Raw genomic sequence first — 26,032 nt, 5'->3', positions numbered from 1 at the left:
ATTTTCTTTGAAATCGACTTTTCATGATGTGTTAAATAATATGTTGTCTACGAACAATAGTTAAAATAGTTTCTTTTTCTGTTGTTACTTCCTTAAACTTCAAGAAAATGACTTGGTATTGTAAAAAGACTACTAATTATGCTTTTTTTTGTTCTTATTTGGACAAAAACTTTGGATTAGCTGCTTTTTACAGCTCATCAAATTGCTTATCCTTTTTGTTTAATCATAATTCATAACTAATAAAGTCATAAAAACGCCGTCAATCGTGGTTATTATCAACATTTTGATTCCATTTTTTGTTTGTTTATAGTCACAAGATCCTTTATCTAGAATCAATCAGGACATTCATAACCAAGGAGCAAATACACGATTATTGGTAAAATTCAGTAACTAACTGTAATTTAAATAGAATGTGTTGCAAAATACACTAAAAACTCATAAATTTCAGTTTGGGAATTCGCACCTCCTTTTACAATTTTTACTTGTCTCGTTATTAAGAGAAAAATTACAAATATATCTACAGAATTCATTATAACTCAATATTTTGATCTATAAAGTTTGCTTAATATATTACTTTTTAAAAATGTAATTAGGCAGGTATAGAAGCTATCCCATTCAATACTGTGGATGGATTATCCTTAGGAGTAAGTTATTGACTTTATGAGGCTTTTGTAGCTTATTTGACTTTAGAGGAAGGTAGTTCCATGATTTTGGCATATGATATTTTTAAAATGGATAATTTTAATATAATAAATTCATGTTGGATTCAAAAAAGTGTCATTCAAAAGTTATATATTTGCACTCATATATCTTTTGAGATTTTTTCTTAAAAATATTTCCAAATAAGAAAATATAGAATTTTACATCTTTTTCTATTTTATTTTATCGACAACTTAGATCTAATTGGATTCACGATCCCAAGATGATGAAACTCAAGAAGTAAAAATATTAACATGTAAATTCTTAGTCTGCTTTGCAATTTCACATAATCACATTGTATCAAAATAGAGCAAAGGTCGAATCTCATTAAAGGCTTGCCTTTTCCTTCTTTTTTCATCTTTTTATCTAGGTCCACTCCACTCTTCAAAAGAATTTCTATGGTATTAATCTCAAATATATATATACGGTTCTTCAGTTAACATCATTATATTAACAAAATAAAAATGAAAAATAAGTTAAATATACATATAACTTTGTCTGTGTAAGCTTGCTCATATTGCTGATTCAAATAAAAAAATTGTGATAAGCTAATAAATCAGTATAACTCATCGATCCATAATGAATTTAACCGACCACATTAATGTAATGAAAATATCACATGGCTAGGCCCCAATTTCCAACACTAAAGAAACAAGCTAAGAAATTTGGAGAAGAAAATGTAGGGGAAAATTGATCAAAGTTATAATGACACATGAGTATCATTGCAATTGCCAATTGGTGGTCCTAAAAGGAGTTCCATAGATGGTCATCATTAGCTAATTGACACTAAAGTTCAATAGTGGTGTAATCCATTCTATTTTGTCCTAAAAACAGTGATTAAAAGTTTTGATTTGCCATATCAATTATACAAGCTTTGACTTTACCTTTATCTTACTTTTACGTTAATTGATTGAATTGATCGTCAAATTTTACTTATAACTTTTAACACAAATTTCTTAATTGAAATAACAAAAAATTGAATTGAGATATAGATAAAATAAGAGAATGGATATAAATGATATTTACAACATATGATCTTGATCTTTTGGCTCGTCTTCATAGATTAATTTTTTTCGATAAAATAAAAGTTTGAAATATCTCAATACAATAAACCTATTTAATTAGCTAGTTATCTGTATTACTAAATTGTTCACAAGTCAATATAACTAAAACTCATATCCGATAAACAACATACATCATCTTCATCGTTAGAAACTTTTTGAAATCCCTCAAACTCTTGCGATGTAAAATTAACTTATGCTCACATAAAAACTAAAACTTGTGTTCAATAGTTCAATATTTTAGAAACTTAGTTAAATGGGACCATAAATTAAAGATCACCCTATATGGTATCATTTTGGTAATTCAAACCCACTAACAAGTGGGCTTATACAAACATTCGATTTCGATAAACAGTTTGGGCTTACTAACCTTAATAAGCCGGCCCACTAGAAAAATGTGAAGCTTCAAATTCTTCTTTGGACAACTTTCACATATAGCAAATAAAAAATTTATATTTGTATGCTATAATAAAGTTTGCATAATCGCGCTCCATAGCAAACATAGAAACTGTATAATTCGCTATACATATACAGTTGAAGCAAATTGTATAAAACAAAGTGTATGAAATAAGAAAGAGAAAGACATTTGGGCAGAGAACTGTATAAAAATAAAGTGTATAAAACGAATTGTATTATTATAAGTGTATAGAACGATTATATACAATTTGAATTTGTATAAAATGAGAAAGAGAGAAAGACAAAAGAGACTTGACAAGGAATATACAATTGAATCGAATTGTATAAAACGAGAAAGAGAGAAATTAGATATAATTTGAAAATTGTATAAAACGAGAAAGAGAGAAATTAGATACAATTTGAAAATTGTATAAAACGAGAAAGAGAGAAAGACAAAAGAAACTGGGCAGAGGAGTATTTTTATTGTATATTTATAAGTGTATAGGACGAAAATATATGTATTTTCATGTGTATATACAATTTTCTCACGCTTTATACAAACAGAAACGCAATTTATACATTTAGCTTCTGTTTGTATAAGTGAGAAAGGCGAGGGTGGCGAGCGAGATTTGGGAGAGTGGCGAGCGAGATCTGGAAGAGGGAAGAGAGGGGAACAAAAATATATGTATTTATACAATTTTCTCTGCTTTATACAATTAGAAACAATTTTATACACTTGTGTTTGTATATAAGTGAGAAAGTGAGCGAGAGATTGGAGGAGAGTGGCGAGCGAGATACTTGGAAGAGAGGCGTCTGACAATTTTTTGCAAACGTTTGCTATGGAGCACAATTAAATCAAATCCTAGCTACTCCATTTATTTTAGATTATTAATTTGTTATTATATACAATCTTCCCTAATAAAAATCATTTGTTTAAATATTAAATTCTAAACTCATAAAATCTAATTTAGATATGTTATATCAAAATAATTAACAAGTAGGGAGGAAATTGTAACTGAAAATATTAAAGGGTATTTTTTGGATACAAATAAACAAACGTTTGACAATTCGTTTAAGAAAGGAAAAGGGATTAAAATTCAATAATAGAAAATGAATTAATTTTTCCTTCCATTTGAATTTGATCCAAAATATGCTTTTATTGTTAGTAGATCGATTCAAATTTAAGATATATTCGATTTTAAATAGCTATTATCAATTTCGGTCTCTAATAATTTAAAAATGGCCAAAAACTGCCGGTGGGCATTATTTATTTTTACTATTTAGAAACATATGATTGTTGCGTGTGTTTATTAAATCATTGTCAAGATTTAATTGTCTTAATCATTTTTGGAAGATTATTCTATTAGAATTGAATTAAAAATATATATACCTCTTTAATAATTGTGTACTGCTGTACAGTGGAAGGATAGAGTTGTGTGAGTATAAAAAAGACAGAGAATTGGTCTAAAATAAATAACCTCTACTGACTGGGTCTACCAAATGCCAAACATTGGACTGCCATTCAATAAACAAAACAAATAGGTACTCCAATAAACAAAAATAACATTATTGCATCATGCTTTATCGAAAATATTCTATTTATCTATAAAATATAAATAAGACATGAATATTTACTATTTTTTCACATCTCATTGATTAAGTTATTATTGTTACTGTTGTAAAATGTATTTGTAGGGGTGGAGTCGAATTCAAAATCTTCGGTTCAAATTCTAAATATATATTTAAAATTCATTCAGTATACATAGATATAGTTTATTCGTAATCTTGTAAGCAAAAAAATATGAGTCTATACTTATAAGTCAACAATCTGTCCTAGTATATCGTTTCTTCATAAATCAGACTATTTTGTTGTTGTTTTTGCTCCATTTTGATAGGATTCGACACTCTCTTTTTTGTTACTTACTATATTTCTTCATCGTCTCCTTCTTCTTCACGACGATCTTTCAAAAATAAATCGCTCTTTTCACAAGATAGTGATAAGATCTGATTATATTTTACATACTCTTTTCAAATTCCATTAGATATATTATATTTATTGTTATGTAGTGATAAGTCGTAATTTAATTAAATTTTTGACTCTGTCTCCTCTTATTTTGAAGGAATAAAGGTCTAGAAAAATATTTCAATTTTGATCGAATTTATTGTTGTGATGCTAAATTTTTCATAAGGATCTATTACCTCCTTAGACTATTTAATATCGTATTTTAAATGTATATATTTGCCCACATGAGCATAAAAACTAATGTAAAATTATTAATAATATTATATCCACATGAACGTATATATACCTTTAAAATATATTATTTTTTCTAGACCCTTACCCCCTATTTGAATTTTGAAGTGTCTCCGCAGATGATGGAGAGGTGACAATCTGCACATGACATTAGGACTTTGGAGATGATTAGTACTATATATAAATTAAGAAATCTAATGGCCTAATTGTCAGTTGTTAATGATAATGCATCCTAATTAGTACTAATTATAAAATTATATGTCAGAAAAATAATTCGACTCATTGTTTGGTTCCATAATGAAACCCCCAATTGTCATGTTATTATCACTAAAAAACAAAAATGTTAATTTTGCTTTGTCTTTTCTTTATTTAAACTATACTTACTCTAATAGATTCCACTAATTAATTAATTGTATTATAAATTTCCTTTTCCATGTGATAATCCCTAGGCTAATACTACTACATACACTAATTTATTAGTCCCACATTAATCTTTTCGTACATACATTAATTGCTTATCTTTTGTTTTTTTTTATTACTTTTTTTTCTTTTTCTTTATCTCTATTTTATTTTTATTTTTATTGGACCATCTACGTTATAATCCTTTTCAAAATTTTATTAACGTACAATATTTAATATGTTAGAATATTTTTTTATTAAATAAGTTATAGTATTTTTGCTCGTACAATTTTAATAATGCACTTCTCACTATCAATTCCAACTTTCGAGTAGTGTTTGGACATGATTTAATTGAGATTTTTTTTAAAAATATTCTCTAAAATAAAAGTTAAAAGTATATTTGAAAGTTGAAGGCATATTTTAAAATAAAATAATTTCTATATAGCAAATTTAAAATTGAAATCATGGATTAGTTCGGTAAATGATTAAAATAATTTTCAAAATTTGAAATTTCATTAGTAGACAAATGCCTCTTAGAGTTTGCTTTCTCGACGAAATAAAGAGTGTAATAGAAATCTAGTTTGAAAAATGAATAGTATATCCCCACTACCCTTATATGCTACAAAAAAGTATTTTCTAGTCAAATCTCTGTTTTTAAACAAGTTAAATTAATTATTTGATTTTCGCCTCATGTAAAAATAAATAATTGTAAACATTAATGATCGTATCGGAAGGTGTTCAAATGATGTCATTTTTGAAGAAATCTTTAATGATGATTAAAAATAATACTTAATAAGACAGTTTAGTTTAAATCTTAATACAAAATTGTAGAGCATCAAATAATTAAATGATAATTGACACCAAAAAAATGGATTATGCAAAGTCATCGAAGTGGAAACAATTTGCTTAATTAATGTCAAGCTTATTAATGGATTAGGCAAAGCTATCGAAGTGGAAATAATTTGCTTAATTTATGTCAAGCTTATTAATGAAGAGAACGTACACTATCATAAACTTATATTGGTTATTAAAGACTGTCAATATTATTAAATGTCATTGTCATATTTCATTATTTTTATATTATTCATGTCATCAACATACAAGATAACAATAACAATAAAAATAAAAATTATAGCATATCGTCAATTTATACCTACAAGTGAAACCAAATATAATAGGCATAAATTCGATAAACTCTACTATTTTACTTCAAACCTTATATTTATATTAAACGTTCTAATTTTATAAACTGAAAATTCTAATTTATCTCCGATAAAGACATCATCATTTATATTTGATTCTTTCCCATTAGCACTAAATTCCACTAAATCTTCTTTTAATTTATAAAACTGGAAATTTTAAAAACCTTCAGGGAATATTATTATTTTTCCTTTTTGTAAACAGTGTGAATGAAAGTTTTATTTCTGTGGTAGAGAATAAAATAAGCAGTTCATTATCAATCATTCTATATTTGATTAGAAAATAACGTATTATTTATCATTATTACACTAAAATAAGTCAATTGTTCCCCACCACCACCTCCTCAAATGATTCCAAATAAATGGTCTCAATTAGGTTCTTCCTATTCTTTACTTAATCATATATACTATGCTAGTACGAACATTCTATCTGTCTACAACACCCTAAATTTACATCAGTAATCAAATATTTTTCTTTACGAAATAATAAATAATCATAATTACAAATCTAAAATGTATTTGAAAGTTCTACATGAATAATTTGTTGTTGATCAATGATAGAAATCTTGCCTAGTGGCATTCTTTTCGATTTTTAATCCGTATATATATATATATATATATATATATAATATAAAGGCATTTGTGTTACGTTGGAATATACGATTATATGTTAAATATTCACGACATTTTACTCCAACTCAAATAAGGTAGCTGTTATTTATTTTTATCAATTAATACATATTTATATATATAAAATCCACATTTGATGATATTCCACAACAAAAATATATTATCTTTAAATAACTATTAATCACCTTTTTCTTATATATTTATACAAGTAGTATAAAATAAAAATAATTATTTCATAATTATTACGTTCACCTTTTTTTAAATGAGGTAAAAAGTCTTCTTTTTTAACGTAAAACTCTCCTTTCATTTTGCCGAACTACTTTTTCTACTACTAATAATAATTATAACTAGCCGCACATTAACAACAATCAGCCACACAAATAATTACAACAATAAATTGAAAAATTAATGTGAAGTGAATGCAGAGACTAAATAAATTCTTATTTGTACTTGTGTTTTACACTGAATTGAAACTACAGGCTATATAAATATTAAATATGAGTATATTTGCTTCTTATTCACAGAGTTATTCAAATCACAGATAATAATACACTTAAAAAAATATATAATAACTAAAAATACATATATCTAAGTACATAAGCATAACATTATTAGTAATACTAGCTAGTTTAGCTAGTACTTGTTAAAAATAAATTACTTTCTCTTAAATCATACTTTTCAAATTAGCTTTTTAAAAGAAGTGAGTTTTATTTATTCTTATATATATTTATATCAAACTCTAATAATTAATTATTTAAAGAAGTACTTTCAACAATGCATTAAAATGTATTGTTGCCAAAAAGCAAATAAAAATTAAGTGCAATTACTATTGTTTGGCCATTTGTCCATTTTTATGTTAACATGTTAATCCCCAAAATTAGCTCATCAGTCAAACTACTCTTCCACGTGGCTTTCTATTATTGGCTGGTCAAACTTGGATAACATTTGGAGACCCAGTTTTTCCCTCTAGCCCGGCCCATGAAATTTAAAAAATAATTAAGATGAATATTAAATATTGTTTAATTTATTTATCTAATTTTAATTTATAAATTTCTTTAGTAAAGATAAAGATATATGAAATGTATTAAAATATTTTTTAATATTTTTATCGAACATGCAATATAAAAAAAGTTATAATATTGAAAAAAGACATTTTTCATAAATAAACTAAGAAGAAAAGCAAATTGTAACGTACGAACTAAAAAAATAGAAAATCCAAAGTGGTGTGCATCTTTTAATATTTTAGCCTTAAACATTCAATGTAAAAGCTTACAATTATAATGTTGACTCAAGAAAAGAAGATATTTTTCTTAAATGAACTAAGAAGAAAAATAAACTGTAACGTATAAAAGATTAAAATTATAATGTTGACAAAAGAAAAGAAGATATTTTTCTTAAATGAACTAAGAAAGAAAAATAATTTGTAACGTATAAAAGATTAAAATTGTAATGTTGACAAAAAAAAAGAAGATAATTTTCTTAAATGAACTAAGAAGAAAAATAAATTGTAACGTTCAAAATGAATATAAATAGTATGTTTTCCATGCATTTGTATCTTAATGGTAAATGATCTTTCAAATTATTAATAAAAAATAATAACTATCCTATGAAATTATTAAAAAAATTAGTTCAAATAAAAAAAAATAAAAAATTGTGTGTTAAAAGTCTCATAAAAATCCTCAATTTGATTGTTCACTCTTTCAAAAGATACCAAAACATTTAGAGGTCCACCATAACATCCAAACAAACCCCACTCCAATTTTTATTCATATATTCCTATAATTATTTTTCTTTTGGCTAATCAATCATAATCTTGTACCCAATCTAGCCCTTTTTCCACAGAGAGAGAAAAAGAGAGAGAAAGAGGGAGAAAGGATTGCTTTTGCTTTTTCCCATTTGTTTCTTGGAAGAAAGTCTGTGGGTGGAGTTGGGAAAAGAAAATAAATTCTAAGGTGAGACTAATCTGTGTTGAAGGTCAGGCCAAAGGGTCTATTTTCTTCCATTTTATCATTCTTTTTTTTTGACTCTCTCTTCTTTTTTTTTGATATATATATATATGTTTGTTCAGGTAATTTTTTTTATTGTTATTCTTTGATCATCATTTCTAATGATTGATTTATGCTCCTGTGATTTTAATCTGTGTGTTTTTATTTGTTTTGGGTATTTTTGATGACCCCCATTTGCCTGAAAAAGATTTCTTGTTTCTTTTTGGTTGTTTCCTTTTTTGTTAGATCCTGATGTGCTTCAAGATTTATTAAAGTTTGAATCTTTACCTTCTATAATCAGTTACAGGTTGGAGAAGTGAAGGAATGACATGTTTTTACACCTGCCCTAGATCAAAATTATGCTTTTGTGGAATGTAATTAATTTGTGTCTATTTTGTTTTCCTTTGATGGGCTTTTTTGATAACAAAAGTAAAAATGATGGAGGGGTATATGTGAGTACTGTTATGCTGTTGTATCCTGATTCCTTGATTTGATGACAATCTGAGGGGAATCTTAGTAGCTCGGTTAGTTGGTTGGCTACTTGAGCTTTGATCTTGTTGGTGAGTGTTGGATGCCTCACCTTGTAATCCCTTCCCCTATCCCAATTTGAAAATAAAAAATGGTAATCCAAGAGTAGTTCGTGTGTCTGGTGGATATAGAAGGAGAATTGATTAATGGAGAGGTTGGTTTGAGATCTTTGCTCTATTATATCTGGGAGAATCTACTGTAAGAATAAGTTACCTTAGATGATTATGAGTGGACAGCTAAGTGTCTTATGTCGGAAGTAGTTTTAACGTCTCGAGTATCATTCCTCCTTTGTCATTATTAAAAAGCACTCATAAAAGAGTTGTTTTAAATACTGTAGTGGTTTAGAATCTTTGTGGCTTTATATTCATTTCGTGCTACTCCTCATTGCAGTTAATTTGGCGTTTGAGTTGCTCATGATACTAGTATCAACAATTGATGGGTGGATTTGATGATCATGTTGCCATTATGGGAGATTGGATGCCTCCAAGTCCAAGTCCAAGAACGTTTTTCTCTTCACTGCTAGGCGATGATGGTGGGTCAAGATTATCGTTTGATGGCACCAATGAAACTAGTGGAAACTTAGCTTCTGGTCCTCAAGAACATGTTGGCAATTCAGATGGAGTTGATACAGCACCAGCTGCAATCAGTGAGCCACAACCGGTGAAGTTGAGTGTGCCGTCTGACCAGAAAATGAACTCTCGCGGAGGAGGACTCTTGGAAAGAATAGCAGCTAGAGCAGGATTTAATGCCCCAAAGCTGAACACGGAGAGCCTTAGACCTGCTGATCTGAGGCAGAATCAAGGAGTTCGCTCTCCTTATTTAACTATTCCTCCTGGTCTTAGTCCAACAACCCTGCTAGAGTCTCCTGTTTTTCTCTCCAATTCACTGGTATGAATACAATTCCTGTATACCCTTTGCCTCCCATCACATAATTGATTTCCCAGATTTAGGTTGCTTATTATTCGTTATTTCTGAACTATGCTATAATGGTGGAAGTTTAAGAAGCACACCAACAACAAATGAAAGGGATATAAAACTGAAGTTTAAATAGTAATAGGCTATCGATTCTGCAAAGTGACAAGAGGAGCTGCGACTATGATTAGAGTTTCTCTTGGGTGATATACTGGATGAATCAATTGAAGACTAATATTTGTATCTATTTTAATAGTTCTACCTAACCAACTTCTTTGATTTTTTTAGGTAGAGTCCATGATTGTTCTATGCTGCGATTTGTGAAAATATACTATCCCTCTTTTTCAATTTGCTTGGCTAGTTTTAGAAAGTAAAAATGACTTTTGAATCTAAGATATTTATAATGTACCGAGATCCGCTTCATCTTAACATGTCATGTGGGAAGTTAGAATTAAAGAGTTGCCGAAAAAAGGGAAGAAATATTCTTTCTGATACGGACTAAAAAGCAAAGAAATTGAAATGGGAGTTATATATAATGCTGTAGAAGGATATAGGTATACTTGCTTAGATTGCTATTTGTTGCAACTAGTTATTCATGTTCTTTAGAAAACACTAGCTCATAAATAAAATTCAGATTCTTGTACTTATTCATGAATCTTTTTATGGTGTGTCGCAATCACGAGCATTCTTTTTTTAAAATAGGTAACTTTACAGTCATGACCATTCTCTTTACTGGGTCTGAATTCTTGCATTTTATCAAACTCCATGCAATTCTTTTCTGCATTTACTGAATGAAGGGTTTCATCTTCTGAGTTTATAGCATAAACATCATAAAATAATTTTTTTACCTGCGGTATCTTACTTCAAGTTTGCCTGCTTTGCAAAGTTTACCTGCAACTTGTCATCCGTCCATCTTCCCCTTGCTTTATATTATACTAAAGCAAAACCAATTGTCAGAGTTTAAAGAAGTTGTGAGTCCTAATTCCACATCATGGTCCATGTATTGGTTTTTACTATTGATTTAATCTTCTAATTTGGAGTTTTCAGAACCCAGAAAAGAGCTTCAAGGTCTGTAGTTACTTGTATAGGACAACTGTTAATCTTGCAAGATCTTGTTTCTGATACATATTCTCCATCCGTTTCAATTTCCTTTTTAGGCCATTTAAAGAAGAATGTCCCTTCCCATTTTTGGTAACTCTTTAATTATAACTTTCCACGTGGCATGCTTAAGTCCTTAGGATTAAAGAACATTTTGGTTCATTTTACATGTCTTTAATTTAAGACCACAGAACTCAAAAGTATTCTTTACTTAAATTTTGTGTCAAGTTCAAACCAAACAGGAAAATTGAAACGGAGTATCATTTAGAGGCACAATTTGCTTGGATCATTTTGGCTCCTCTTTTGGGCACTTGTACATTTTTGTGAACTCCCATTGTTCTAAAACTGAAATATTCTTCTTCAAGGTTCTCTTTTCATGTACAATTTTCTATTATTGTCTTGCAGGTGCAACCATCCCCAACAACTGGAAAATTTCTATTTTCCTCAGGCATTGACAATAGAAACTCGGCATTGATGATGGAGGATACAGATAAAAGGAAAGATAATGCTTTAGAGAGTATCAATTCATCATCCTTTTCTTTCAAGCCAGTTCCAGAGACTGCTCCATCTCTTTTTCCTGGCACGACCAGCAGAGTAATCACTCTCAATCTCTCAAATGCACTCTGCACAGATATTCTGTTTGTTTCCAATCTCTGAGCTTGTTTGTTAGTCTTGGTTGCAGGTGAACCCGTCCAATTTTTCTCAGCAAGGATTTCCAAACATTGAAGTTTCGGTTCATTCCCAGAATTCGCTTGTATCTCACCGTGTGGAAGCTACACAAAACCCGACTCAGAATGGAACGCTTCAGCAATCATCTGATTTCCCTAGATTTTCTGCTGAGAAGGATGTCATGGCTAATAATGTTACCCTAGATTCTAGGACTTTTCAGACAGTTGGTAGTGCTGTGGACCATTCTCCACCTCTCGATGAACCGCAAGATGAGGACATTGATCAAAGAGGAGGTGGAGATCCAAATGTTGCTGGTGCCCCAGCTGAAGATGGTTATAATTGGCGAAAATATGGGCAGAAACAAGTTAAGGGGAGCGAGTACCCCCGAAGTTATTACAAGTGCACACATCCAACCTGTCCAGTCAAGAAGAAAGTGGAGCGATCTCCAGAGGGTCATATTACTGAGATTATATACAAGGGAGCCCACAATCACCCAAAACCCCCACCTAACCGTAGATCAGCCCTTGGATCCACAAATTCACTTGGTGACCTACAGGTGGACGGTGCAGAACAAGGTGCAAGTGGTGTTAATGGTGATCTCGGTCAGGCAAACTTCCACAAAGCACCTGGTGGTGGAGGAGGTTTTGATTGGAGGAACAACAATCGTGATGCAAACTTGGGCTCCGAGCACTGCAACAGATCTGCCCCTTTCTCTGCTCAGAATAACACTCGTTTGGAATCAGGTGATGCAGTAGATGTGTCGTCGAATTTTTCAAATGATGAAGATGAAGATGATCGTGGAACTCATGGCAGCGTATCACAAGGTTATGAGGGTGAAGGAGATGAGTCCGAGTCTAAAAGAAGGTTTCTATATCATCGCTAGCCTTAATGAATGAGAATTCCATAATTCTATCAAATTTACCTGAGTACTTAACTTTTTATTATCTCTTTGGTAAATATTACTAGGAAGCTTGAGACCTACTCTGCAGATATGACTGGTGCTACTAGAGCCATCAGGGAGCCAAGAGTTGTGGTTCAAACTACAAGCGAAGTGGACATCCTTGATGATGGATATCGCTGGCGCAAGTATGGGCAAAAGGTTGTCAAAGGGAATCCAAATCCAAGGTTAGTCACATCAATAAAAAAATTTATGACACCAGAATTCCGAATTTTGACTTGTAAAGTTGTTTGCTAAAAATGATGGATTTTCCTTTTGGCAGGAGTTACTACAAGTGCACAAGTGCTGGCTGCAATGTCAGGAAGCATGTTGAGAGGGCCTCGCATGACCTGAAGTCAGTGATTACCACCTACGAAGGGAAGCACAACCACGACGTTCCTGCAGCTCGCAACAGTAGTCATGTTAATTCAGGTGCCTCCAACACTCATCCAGCTTCAGTTACTGCCCCTGCTCAAAACCATTTACATAGGCCGGAGGCTGCTCAACTTCAGAATGCTATGGCGCGATTTGACAGGCAACCTTCATTGGGCTCATTTGGTCTGTCAGGGAGGCCCCCCCAGCTTGGACCTAACCCAGGATTTAGCTATGGAATGAACCAGCAAGGCGGCCTATCCAGTCTAGCAATGGCCGGATTTCATCCTAATCAAAACAAGCCAGGGGAGGTTCCTATGCATCCATATCTAGGACAGCCGCGACCCATGCATGATATGGGATTTATGTTCCCAAAGGAAGAACCAAAGGTGGAACCTCTGTCAGATCCTGGCCCAACAGCTTATCAGCAATTTTTGAACAGTTTGTCGCTTGGACCTCAGATGTAAATTTACAGTTTTTGTCTTCTCTAAAGAACAGAAAGTTAGAGATGCTGATTTTGGTACTTAATGGGCATACCTCCCTACACAGAGTCCTATAATACAACTTTTTGAAGCTATATTGTCTTTGTTTTAACTTCTAAATACCATATAGGCCGCCACTCATTTGACGTTTGTGCTTCAGCTTCTTGCTATACTGACAAACAGTTTCAGGTTGTAACATGGAAAAGTTCCATGTCCTATCGTATTTTGGAGGCTAAGGTTTATGTCCTCCTCCGTGTATTTGTTCTTTTGCCTAAAACGCACAATGATGGCCTTGCTCTTATATTTAAGAAAAAAAGTTTCAACAAGAAATTTATGTCTCTTCTCATCAGTTGGCGTATGCATGCATCTTTTGCTGCACTGTCTGAGAGTTGAAAGTACAGCTAATTTATATGTTTAGTTGGACATCAATGGTGTATGTATATATCCAATTTACGTCACATTTCCATGACTTTAACCAACAACCAAATGACCCCTACATAATTTACTAAACGTTGTTATATTGCTAATATCTGCATAATTCAAACGACAAGCATCGTGCTCTTTATTTGAGATGTTTAAGAGAAGTAGTAAGTTGGTGCATTGTGCTCTTTATTTGAGATGTTTAAGACAAGTAGTAAGTTGTACCAATGCATATTTTGTAGTAGTTACGGCACAAGTCTCATACCAATAGAACTACATAAATAAGAAGTTTCATGGTCGAATATTTTCATCATGATTACATTCGCTGCTACGAGGCGGCGTAAAGCATCTGCCGGCTTGTAATAAATTTCACAACACTTCCATCAACAACAACAGGTGTAAATGGATAAAAAGGGAACCCACCCAATAGTAAAATTAATTTTAACATATCAAAAGATACATATATGAATACAATATCAGCTAGTTACCTCTCAATTTGTGTATATATATTAGTCCATGACGATTTCACATTTTGGTGTTACCTTGATCTACCAAGCATATGTTTCATGTACAAAATGTCAAATTTACACCGAAAACTGCCTTTCTGATAAGTACAACTAAAACTATTTGAGGAAAACTCATGCTATTACGCTCTCCGGCTCTGTTGGCAGCCTGGTGCAGCATGTTCGCTCCAGAAACAAACAGGAAGGAACCTCAACTTCTGCACACATAATTAAGTCAAGAATATACAGTAAATTGGATATTACCTACTGATGACCAACTAAGATCGTAATTTCTTGTTGAAGCTTGCTTTCCAGACTCAGATTGATGCCAAAGTAGAACAAACACAAATTTTCTTGTTGAAACTTGCTGGTGATATACAGTACCTTGAACAATTAATGGCCATTCGTTATGATCTGCTTATCTTTTTCTTCTTCATTCTGCTGGTAGACCGACTTTCGGTGACTCACTTCACGCCTGTAGGATGAATTACATTCAGAAAACACACTGACAACACAAAACCCAAGCACGTCTAAACAATTCAAAATCCACAAATGAGTAGTCTATTAGTTATCAGCACAAAGGCTGTGCTGGGAGCCAATTTACATTTTAGAACTATGTTTTTGATCATCTTACAAGGATTCGAAAAACTCTTGTAAAGTTCAGCTCCACCTGCATAATCTTGATTGAGTCACTTCTGTCTTTAACACGTTCTTCTCTCCCCTTTTTATTTACTTTCTTTGATAATATTGTTCTTTTGCAAATGACAGGTGGTATAAGAAGCAAGCTAACACGACCAAACTCAGGCAAAGACTAAGATCAGTTTCACCTCTTGGGCTTTTAGCTCCATATGAGTGTTCAATCGAGCTACAGCTGTATTGTCATTCAAACCTATTTTACCAAGCTGTAGTTTAGCGCCAAATATCAAAAGAACCCTATAACTATCACTTAAGTTCACATCTTCTACGAGTTCCATTCATTTACAGGCCCTCATAAGATAAAGATTTCTGCTCAATTTCCAAAACGTCTAGCAGTTTAATTCCCTCTGAATAAAGCTACAGAGTAGGATCTACAGTTAATGAAAGAACACATACCATAAATCCATTTTTACCTTTTCTTTTTACTCCCAAAAGAAAAAAGAACTTCCTACTCTTGTGACTTGCATACCACATAGAAACATATGGAACAGTTTAAACTTGGATCAGAGCAAAACGGAGCAACAGACGAGCATAATATCAGATATTACATAGAGAAGCTGCAAAACCTGATCGTCTCCTCTACCGAATCATAATGCAGAAGAGCAATAACTCTGCGCTTTCTTTCTCTTCTGAATTCTCCACCACGCTTGACCACAGGCAATTGTTTAATTCCTTTTGCCTCCATTAGTTGCTTTGCAATTGCTAGATCCGTATCAGGATAACAAGTTAGGAGTCCACAATCTTGGCCACGATAGCTTATCCCTTTTGTGCATATAGAGGACACAAGACAAGTATTTGCCTGTAAATCAAATAGCTAAAGTAAGAAAAGAAAGGAGGTGCATGGACTGAATCTCCCGGAGACAAGGATGGAAAAGTGAACACTAAATCAGGGAGAAAAAGAAATTAACACTAACAGACATTTGTCATGATGGCAATCTAAAGCACATACATCTGTGACTGATAAATCTTTGTTGGAAGAATCCCCATGGTTCTTAAACAAACTCCTTTTCACGTCACCATATGTTAAAATTCCTTCCAAGTAACCTTCAGCATCAACCACAAGAACGCAACTCTGTCGGCCGTCATGCATGCATTCTAATGCTTCTTTCACAGTTTGGCTTGGAGAGACCTTTAAATAATCATTTGACATGGCCTGAGAAACCTAATAGAAGGAAATACACATTAGACTCTTGGAAGTACCTAAATCACAAAATAAGTCTCCTAAAAGAAAACAGGTGGTGTTTTGTTCAAAAAATTGAAAACCAAGATCCCATGAAATGCAAACTTTTCCCACATTCTAGATGCCAACGCAAAGATAGTACCTTTAGATCTTCTAAAATGAGACCTTCATCAAATGATTCATGACTGTTATGAACCTCCATTAGTTCCAAGTTATTTCTCTCACCAGATTGCCTCGAACCATTCCCTTCATTATTTTCATCAGTTGGTGAAAGAATAGAGTAACCTTTTGATGCAAACTTGGCTTCTGATGACTCCGCTTCATTTGGCTGGTCGGTAACGGAAGGCACCCATATTGCCAGCCCAACAGCACCCTATTAAAGAACATTTAAAACAATTGCATGACTTAAACTGCAAGTTTTACACCATTTATCATTTCAACAGCAACCTACAATAGCAAAATACATCTATGCGATTATCTAACTAGCAAACACAGATGCAAGTTAGATTTGTACAAGTCCGATAAGGATAAGTCTTAATATAGTACACTATAATGTAACGTTATGTCTGTAATGTAATTTAATATAGGCTTAAGTCATCTGCGGACCCTTGAATTTGTTTGCATAATTCACTTAGACACCTCAACTAGGGGTTGTACCTAGTGAACACCTCTACCCTTTAATACATGTACTTATTTAATACTTTTTCATGACATGGCATTGTAAGTGTAATACACATTTAAGAGGCGCTTGAAGCCAAAAAAATCTTTTTTTGGACCAATAAAGAATGAACATGTCAACAAGAGAAAAATCATAATATGAACAGAATTTTTTAAGAAAAAATTGCTGGCAGTTCTTCCCCAATTCATCTTTCCCGGTGGGACTTTTCAATTCAATAGTATTACCTAGAACCCTCGTCCACCATTCCTTTCCCACCATCGACACACCCCTTTCTCAAATAGCATCATTCCGTCATCATCAATATTATCGTTGTTGTTGTCGTCATCAGAGAAACATCAATTAAATATATAACCAGTCAAAACACAATAAACTAAAAGAGTTTGTTGATAAAGATATTCATTTAAGTTGTGGAAGAGAATTTCATCAAAAACAAAAATCAAATTGAGCTTAAAATAATTCCGGCGAAATTCCATTTTTTCCGACAAAACTATTACGAATATGAAATTATTTTCTTTGAAATCGTTAAAGATTCATAAGGTGGAGTGAGGATGATTATCGGAGTGCACGTAATTTTGACCAACAATTGTGTGTGTATTGAGAAAAATAATGGAGAAAAATGGACGTCGGGGGTGGGTGGTTGTTCTGGGCATCTGCAAAGAAGAAAAGGGAAAAAGAAAGCCTTTTTTTTTCTTTTTTCTGAACACATAGCTTTTAAGTATTTCCTAATTTATTTTTACTAATTGTTATTATGGCCCAATGCCGCGTGTCAATTTTTCATTAGATATTATGCCACGTTAGTGGCGATTGTATTACACACAATCTCTACTTTTTGTTTATTTTCAAAAAATGTTCGATAGGTATTTTTTTTAACTAATAAAGGTGTTCAATTGGAACAAACCTAAGATAAGGTGTCCAAATGAAATATGCGGATAACTTTAAGGGGCCGCAGATGACTTAAGCCTTTAATATAATAGAAGGTTTCCTTATTATGGCAGCATAGTTTCCTATAGTTTAGCCCTCTTACCTCTCAAATGTAGAGAGGACAATAGTCCAACGTGTTAGCATAAACTTATGGCGAAAAGTTACAGAGATTAAATTAACCAACCAAAAAGGTTACCAAGATCAAATTTACCACCTGACTACACAAACTCTCCCTCAGGGTGATTTCAGCACAGAATTCCCCGGAGAATGTTCAGATAGTAGCCAAAAGATCCACTTAATCCAAATTTTGGAGGTCAAACACAGCTCAAAATTAAGTTAAAGATCAATACATGCGAACCGCAGTACCGCCACAGTAAAAGTCAGGAATATACTTAATGATTACCTAAGATAAACTGGTAAAGAAACACCAGAATGTAGCAAAGCGGGGAAACCTTGATCTCAGAATGTGAGTAACTCAAAAATTAGCCAATACAATTAAAGGAAGTCCATTGCATACTCAAATTATGAAGTTAACCTAGGATGACAACAATTTTTCACAAAGAAGACTTGAGTTACTCAGAAAGTAAGAGATACTATGTTACGGACTTGAGTTACTCAGAAACTTGGAAATTAGATAACAAAGATAGGTGTTTATATCAAGCATGGGAGCTTTTAGTAACACACATGAAAAACAACTAGAACTAGTGAGTTTTTGTTCAGCAAGACTAACCATGAGAGGAAGCAAAATTCTATAATCTTTTGTCAACTCAAACAATAAAAGCACTGACGTCAAAGGCACTGAGCAAACTGAAGCTAGTGTAGCAGCCATCCCCACCTGCATTGTTTACACTTATCCATTAAAAAAGTTTACCACCTAAACGGCATTGGAGTGTAATAATTGTTTGGGGAAGGTAAAAGTATATCAGACCAGTGCATATGCCTGCGGCTGGGCAATAGCAGCATTCCCTGGAATAGCTGAATTAATTAGTTCCCCGGCTAACCCTCCAAATACAGCACCTACAGCAGCACCTATCATTAAGCTTGGTGCATACAATCCACCAACAAGGCCAGACCCTTTGCACAAAGCAGTGGCCACGACTTTTGCAGCAACTAATTGAGCTAGCCATCCAATTCCAGGTGCAGATGCAGTTTTCCCAGTATGTAGGATTTCATCAACATTAGTGAAACCCCAATAGAGAATTCCAGGATATCTCAGAGCTATTACACCAGCTCCTAAACCCCCCAAAGCAGGGCAGACAACATCAGAAAGTCCAAACTTTTCCTTGAGGAACTGAAACCCCTTGGTGAACCACGACACCAATCGAGTGAAAACAACACTTACTACTCCACACAGCATCCCCAGTATCAAATACAATGGAAGCTCTACAAAAAGGAAGCATTCTCAAGTATTCAGAAAGACATCCATAAAAAAAATAGGAGAATCAAGACAGTTTAATATGTAAAGCATGAAGTAACATGATACCCAGTCATCTAAATCGGACATCACATTATAAATTCTCTCTTAATGTAACTTACGACACGCCATATCCAAGGTGAGGTGCCGTGGTGTCTGTTGTTATTTCCAAATGACATAGTACCGATTGACGAGAATAACGGTGGAGTTAACCCTGGGCTGGAGGTTTGGAGACAAACAATACTTGGAGTGCAAGTTCAGTGATGAGACACATGAGGTTGGCATGGAAGTGAGCCTTGATACACGGCTCATTTCAAGTATCTTGGGTCTTCAATGCAAGGTAATGGGAGATCAACAATAATGTCACACATCGTATTGGTGTGAGGGGGATGAAATAGAGGCTCACCTAAACTTAAAGGTATGTTCTACAAAGTGGTGATTAGGCCGACTATGTTTTATGGGATAGAGTGTTGGCCTGTTAAAAACTCTCATGTTTCAAAAAATTAGAGTTGTGAAATTGAGAATGTTAAGGTGGATGCGTGGAGTTACTAGGAAATATAAGATTGAGAATGAAGATATCTGGGAGAAGGTGGGAGTGACCTCTGGGGTAGATAAGTTGAGGAAAGTGAGATAGAGATGGTTCAAGATGTTAGGAGAAGATGCCCAGATGACCCGATGAGGATGTGTGAGAGGTTGGCATGGTATCCATGCCAAAAATTACAATAGGAATTGACTCTATGTTACGACTATAACAATGGAGAGAAGAGACAGTACACTCAGATGTTACTTTAGACATATAGGAGACGAGAGAAAAGCGTATTTGACATTGTCCGTTCCCTTTTTTTAGCAAAAGTTAGCATGTGAATGACAGTAGCAAGTATGAATACCATCGGGAAACATTTTCACGAGAAATGATACAAGTATATCAGAAATGCATATGCAAAATTCCCTGATTACAAGAATTTCATTCAACAATGCAACATGAACACTGGCAGAGTGCAGCCAAACTGTGAAAGGGCAAATACACCTCGTCATTGACTCGTGTCTGTTATAGAAAAAATAAATAGAACAACACCAACGGAAATACTCATGCACTATAGTAGTAATGTTTTAGCCATAATAAAATAAACTAGAATTAGATCAAATACCGGCAGCAGATTTCATATCATACGTGGGCACTGTGAAAGCCTGTTTTTCCCCAAGTACTGCATTTGATACAGTTGATGATATAACAGAAGCCAATATGATCATCGCAGTTGTAAAAGGGGGTGAATTTTCAGCACGGAGTGGTCTTAAAACTGTTTCAATTGCAAAGAAAGAGCCAGCTACCGCTGCATTGAAACCTGCAGAACAAAAAATGTTAAACCTAACGATCCATCAACCAGCTGAGGCAAGCCACAATTCACACAGATAAGTACACGCCCATGGATATGCACGTATCAGAAGTGCACTAAAGAAGACTATCCGACTATGTATTTGACACATCGACAAAAATAATAACCAAGTATTTCTCCCTGCAATGATAAACGGCCTCTCTATAGGGTGAGGTCTGCATACACACTCCTCCCCGGACCCCACTTGTGCGATTTCATGTTGTTGTAGTTGTTGTTGTAAATAATGGCCTGTGGGACCCACACAAAGTCATATTAGCTAAGGGGGAATAGTTTCTACTCCTTTGATATTGAGACCCATATTGAACCTTGCAGCTCAAAGGACTTGTCGGAAATTTGGCTCCAAGGTGACTGCCTATTTTGACAACACAATTTCATTTTTTGAGAAAGAGAAAAAGAAGTCTTTTGGGAATGAAGAAAGGTGGGACGGCATGAGAGTTCTCTTCTTAGCGTCACTAGAATATGCATTAAAGTCATAATCCATACAAGCTATAACACAAAAAAAACCTTCCTTGCAAGTGAAATTCACAAAAGCATCCAGTCATAGTGGTTTTGAGATCGAACAAACAATATCTCATCTTTGGCAATGTCTCTAGAATATCTCTGAGAGATATCATCTCAGAGATTACATACAAACTAAAAAACTTCCAAACATATAATTCGCTAAGGGCCTAATATTCTGCACTACTTTGAAAGTGAATAAGAAAAATTTCTTGGTTCAGATACTTCTTAATAAGAAAAAACATACCTGAAGAAATTCCAGCAGCTGCACCAGCTGCAATAAGAGCTATTCTTCTTTCCCGGTTGTTTTCCATCATCATTGAGCATCCATAGGCACATGATTTCCCTATATCTACACTAGGACCTTCAGGACCCAAGGAACAACCAGTGCCCAGAGTTATAGCAGCTTGAGTGGCCTTCACTGTAGGGAAGATTCCAGCAATCAAATCAAATCCTTGTCCCTGAGTAGAGCTAGACTGTGTTATTTGGTCCAATATTCCGAGCAGACCATGCAACATGCCAACAATGACTCCACCCAAAACTGGTATTAAAAGTATCCGATGCCAAGTATCAGCTAGCCTTTGCAAACGAAGCCAAGCAGCACCGTCATAAGGAGTACCAGCCCATGCCCACTCATGTATTACATGTACCTAAACAAATATCCTCGGTGTCATCCAATATACAATAAAAATTTACAGTTCAAAGACTACTGGTTAACAACATAAGAAATACAGTACAAGCAACTCTCCAAATTCAACACCTTTAATCAACAAAAATGGTCAGAAAAGCTTGCAAGTCACAAAAGCAGACCCTCAATCCGCAGATTCCCCATACCAAAAAGGAAAGCAAACCACAGGAACTGCCGTTACTCATTTACTGAAGATCTCTACTTTGGAAACACTGAAACCCCAGGATCGATACACACAACTAAATAACAGGAAAAATATAACATGCAGATTTCATAAAGCAACAGCATTTTGCTGTTCCCAAATTCACAATTTTCAGATTTTGGTAATGATAGGAAACTCTAATTTGCTTTAGAAGATAAAATGCATGTATTATTGCACTGAAACGGACTGGAATAGAGTATTCGTCGCCGCTAATTTAGTTTACGATTAGGTGTAATGAAATCAAGTGATTAACTGACAACATCTATCTGAAGCCAACTCAACAAAATCTCCACACTAAGCATCTTATAATCAATCACTATCATGTGCAAATTGAGATAGGAAATAGAAATGACACAACTAATTGCCAACATAGGCAAAAAGCAATGAATCTAGCTAAATTCGTCCAGTTATTGAACAAAAAATAAGCTTTAACAAAAATGCAAGCTATAAGCTGAAACTAACCCCTCGATTAAACCCGGCAACACAAAGGCCAGTAGCAAGGCCAAGGAGACATCCAACAAGCAACATCGCCCATTCCGGCGGAGCACTATCCCCTAGAATTTCATCCGCAGTAGATGAAACACCGCGGCGATTAGAAGGCGAAGGCGACGAGGAGTGGTGATGATCCCTATCCGATGATCGCCGACCAGAAAATCCTCGATCTAACCTCTTCAATAGATCCTTAATGCTTCTGGTATTCGTTCTCCTCGGCGATGACTGGCTTTCCACATCGCCTTCCGACGCCGATGAAGTAGAACGTAACAAAATGTTGTGATCCCCGTACTCCCCTCCCGACATTTCTGAGGAATTTTTCACCGGCTTTTCGTCGGAGGATAACCGGCGATTCCACCAGCATGCATTACGAAATTGAGTGTAAATTTAACAACTTTCTTCTCAGTAGGTTAACTTGTCGCCGTCGCTACCGGAATCGAGTTTTTTACGACTTTAAGCTACTAACGACGGGAAGTGGAGGACAGAGTGCGATTAATCCCCAAAATATCCCTATCATTGACCAACAAAGTTTAATCATTATATACTTTGCATTTTTAAATATTTAAATACTAGTTTTTTGCCAATTTTTTCTATACTATTATATTTCAACCAAACATTTTTTTTTAAAAAAAAGACTAAGTACACAATTTAAAGAAAAAAATCAATGTGATTTCAAATATCGTGATGTTTTCTTTAATTTTGAACAATTTTTTTATTTGTTAATGTGAAAATTGCTTTTACATTTTACTTTATATATATTAATATTAATGTAACCGTTGATTATAGTTAGAATTGAGAAGAAAACGTTTACCTTCTATATTTTTAAACCGATTAGTCCAAAATTTTAATTTTTGAATGTGGAATATGTTTCAATTATGTCCTTCATATATACTTTGTCACATTCGACCTAATAAAAATCATTTTGATTTTTGAATGATGATGTGACAAAAGGAATCTAATTAATTAAGGTACTTCTTAACAAATCCCTAATCCAGATTTAGTCAGAGCAAGTCTACTGTGTTGTAATCTAATTTGGTTTAGTGAAACCAATTAATGAATCTCATCCTCTCATATGAAGATTTTTGGTGTTTAACTATTCTAAGAAATTCATATTAATTGAACCAGCAGGCATAGTGTGACATTATATTTATGTCAGAAAGGACTAGCATATATTTGAAGGTGTCAATAATTTTGTCTTATAAATGTGCATGTGTGGTGAATGATGTATACTAGTTCTAACAAATCCATTTTGTCAAAGAAAAAACAAAGATGTAGAAAAAATAAATTTAGAAAAATAAATATATATAACATGGAATAGTTAAAGATACGTATAAACTGATTATTAGCATATCACTATTAGAAAAATCAAAATAGTAGGAGGTACAATTTAAAATGAAAAAAAGGTTTTATATCTATATGATAAATCTCGATTGTAATATTCATTAATCTCAAGTATTTAATAAATAGATTATAAAAATTTTTACCTTTTACAACAGAGTATAAAATTGTAGTCAATATTAATGCACTAATAATTTCCGCTATATGCAGGGTGAAGAAAAAATCAGATCATAAAAATACACTTATATAATATGCCACAAAAGTTTAGTCAATATATATTATATTAAATAATTATATATTATTTGATAGGCCATAACGTTACAAACTATTATGATTTATCATATAATAAAAATAAGCAAAGTTATTTCAGTTAGCTGACTAAAATATTAAAATCACACGATGTAGGGTCACAGTCATTTTCAATTTAGGTAAACATATACGACTAATTGTTCTTTGCTTTGTAATGGTGTTGAATGAATTAATTAATGGATTTAAAATTAATTACATTTTACACTAATTAATAGATTATAATAGTACTATACTATTTTTTAGCCCTGCAATGAACGTGGAGCGTGGGACTATGATTTTGAAGTTTTAAGTAATAAATCATTACACATTACTTTAGCCGCTTTGATCAGAATTTCTATCGAATTCACTAATTTTAATTATATTTATATATAATTAAAAAAATATTAAATTATTAATTTAAAATCGAATAGTTTTACGGAACTAATATTTTAAGCTCAAAAACTTCATATAGTATTTCTAGCTATGATATTACATTGTGCATATCTAGTGAATGATACATGATATATGCTTGTATATAGATCATTTCATAATGGTTAATTTTATTTTATCAAAGAAATAAATGTTCATTTTTGTTATTACTAGATAAACAAAATCTCTTGGGTAGGAACATGCCACGTATGTTACTTTAATCATAGAGTAAAATATAGTAGATATTTAGATCTTTCAATGTTAATAATGTCTAGTATTAAGGATACCAATTTAACTATATCGAGTAATTAATTTGGACCGCCATTGGACCACGATACAAAAGAAACTAGTGCACATTTAAGTTTATTTACACAAATTTGAACAACTTTTTTTTTATATCAATAGATTGATAAATCATGCGTAAAATTCACTTAACAATATGATATCATAATCAAACATTTTTTGACTTAGGCTCCCATATTAATAACAAAAAGAATTAATCTCATATTAATGAATTATTCACATATTGTTAATATTATCTTATTTTATTTCTCTCTTCGTATGTAATTAAAATTAATAAAACGAACAAAACATTGTATATTCGCATGTGGCATGCCCATTTTTTTTTTTCGACTTGTCATAAACAGTAATAGTTAGTGCGTTAGTATTTGACATGCACCCACTTTCGTAAAAATCCACAATACTTTTATCTTTTTTTTTCTCTTTGGTAGCTTTCGTTACGATGTATATTTAAGATTAAAGATTGTATTCAAACGGAGTCAAGATATTTAATTTATAAATTTTAAATTTTATATATATACATATATATTTATATATTTTTTGTTGAGTTCTAAATATTTTAATATTTACGTGCATTAAATAAATTTCTTAATATAAATATATGATTTTATCGATTCTCCAGTCATATTAATATCGATTATAATGTTGTTCATACTAAAAGATTTCATTTGGAGGTAAAATACTCAAAGATCTTAAGTTATGGATTTCTGAATCATAACTCGTTTTATATATTGAATTCAAAATACGTTTTTAAATATAAAGAATTTGAGTTTTGATAATTTTACCAAGTCAAAATTTAGCATATTTTTCGAGACTTTTTGGATTGAGCATTTTGGGCCCTTGAATATATGTCGAATCGTATTCTTATATTCATAATTATTTTTAATCTCCACTTAACTATCGAATGAGATTCAAATCTCAAATTAAGAATAAAGATACACTTATCATTTCATAGGAACCCGATGATTT

General features: G+C 32.8%; 2 protein-coding genes across 12 annotated transcripts; one reads left to right on the top strand and one right to left on the bottom strand.

The window, feature by feature from the left end:
• Positions 1–8,328: 8,328 nt before the first annotated feature.
• On the top strand, positions 8,329–13,951 carry WRKY2 (WRKY transcription factor 2). 10 transcript variants are annotated; one of them, XM_010325893.4, is made up of 6 exons: positions 8,329–8,590; positions 9,542–10,039; positions 11,567–11,755; positions 11,844–12,694; positions 12,797–12,955; positions 13,051–13,716. In XM_010325893.4, exons 2-6 carry the CDS (start codon positions 9,587–9,589, stop codon positions 13,604–13,606), a joined length of 2,208 nt encoding a protein of 735 aa, XP_010324195.1. In that variant the 5' UTR covers positions 8,329–8,590; positions 9,542–9,586; the 3' UTR covers positions 13,607–13,716. The 10 variants fall into 10 exon arrangements, with proteins under 10 accessions (XP_010324195.1, XP_069155920.1, NP_001234646.2 ...); XM_069299819.1 differs by having other exon boundaries at positions 8,438–8,612; NM_001247717.2 differs by having other exon boundaries at positions 8,442–8,590; positions 11,832–12,694; positions 13,051–13,951.
• A 476-nt stretch (positions 13,952–14,427) lies between these two features.
• LOC606305 (putative chloride channel protein) lies at positions 14,428–23,247 on the bottom strand. Of its 2 annotated transcripts, XM_010325890.4 has the most exons (10): positions 22,679–23,247; positions 21,574–21,976; positions 20,583–20,777; positions 18,949–19,403; positions 18,751–18,855; positions 16,563–16,793; positions 16,190–16,402; positions 15,807–16,039; positions 14,929–15,019; positions 14,441–14,762 (listed from the first exon to the last, which is right to left on the bottom strand). In XM_010325890.4, the coding sequence occupies exons 1-9, from the start codon at positions 23,012–23,014 to the stop codon at positions 14,938–14,940; spliced, it is 2,253 nt and encodes a 750-aa protein (XP_010324192.1). In that variant the 5' UTR covers positions 23,015–23,247; the 3' UTR covers positions 14,441–14,762; positions 14,929–14,937. The 2 variants fall into 2 exon arrangements, with proteins under 2 accessions (NP_001234185.2, XP_010324192.1); NM_001247256.2 differs by having other exon boundaries at positions 14,428–15,019; positions 22,679–23,184.
• Between the last annotated feature and the right edge of the window lie 2,785 nt (positions 23,248–26,032).

The sequence above is a fragment of the Solanum lycopersicum genome, chromosome 7, assembly GCF_036512215.1.
Source record: "Solanum lycopersicum chromosome 7, SLM_r2.1".
NCBI lineage: Eukaryota > Viridiplantae > Streptophyta > Magnoliopsida > Solanales > Solanaceae > Solanum > Solanum lycopersicum.
Note: the sequence above shows the minus strand (reverse complement) of the source record. Positions and strands in the feature narration are given on the sequence as shown.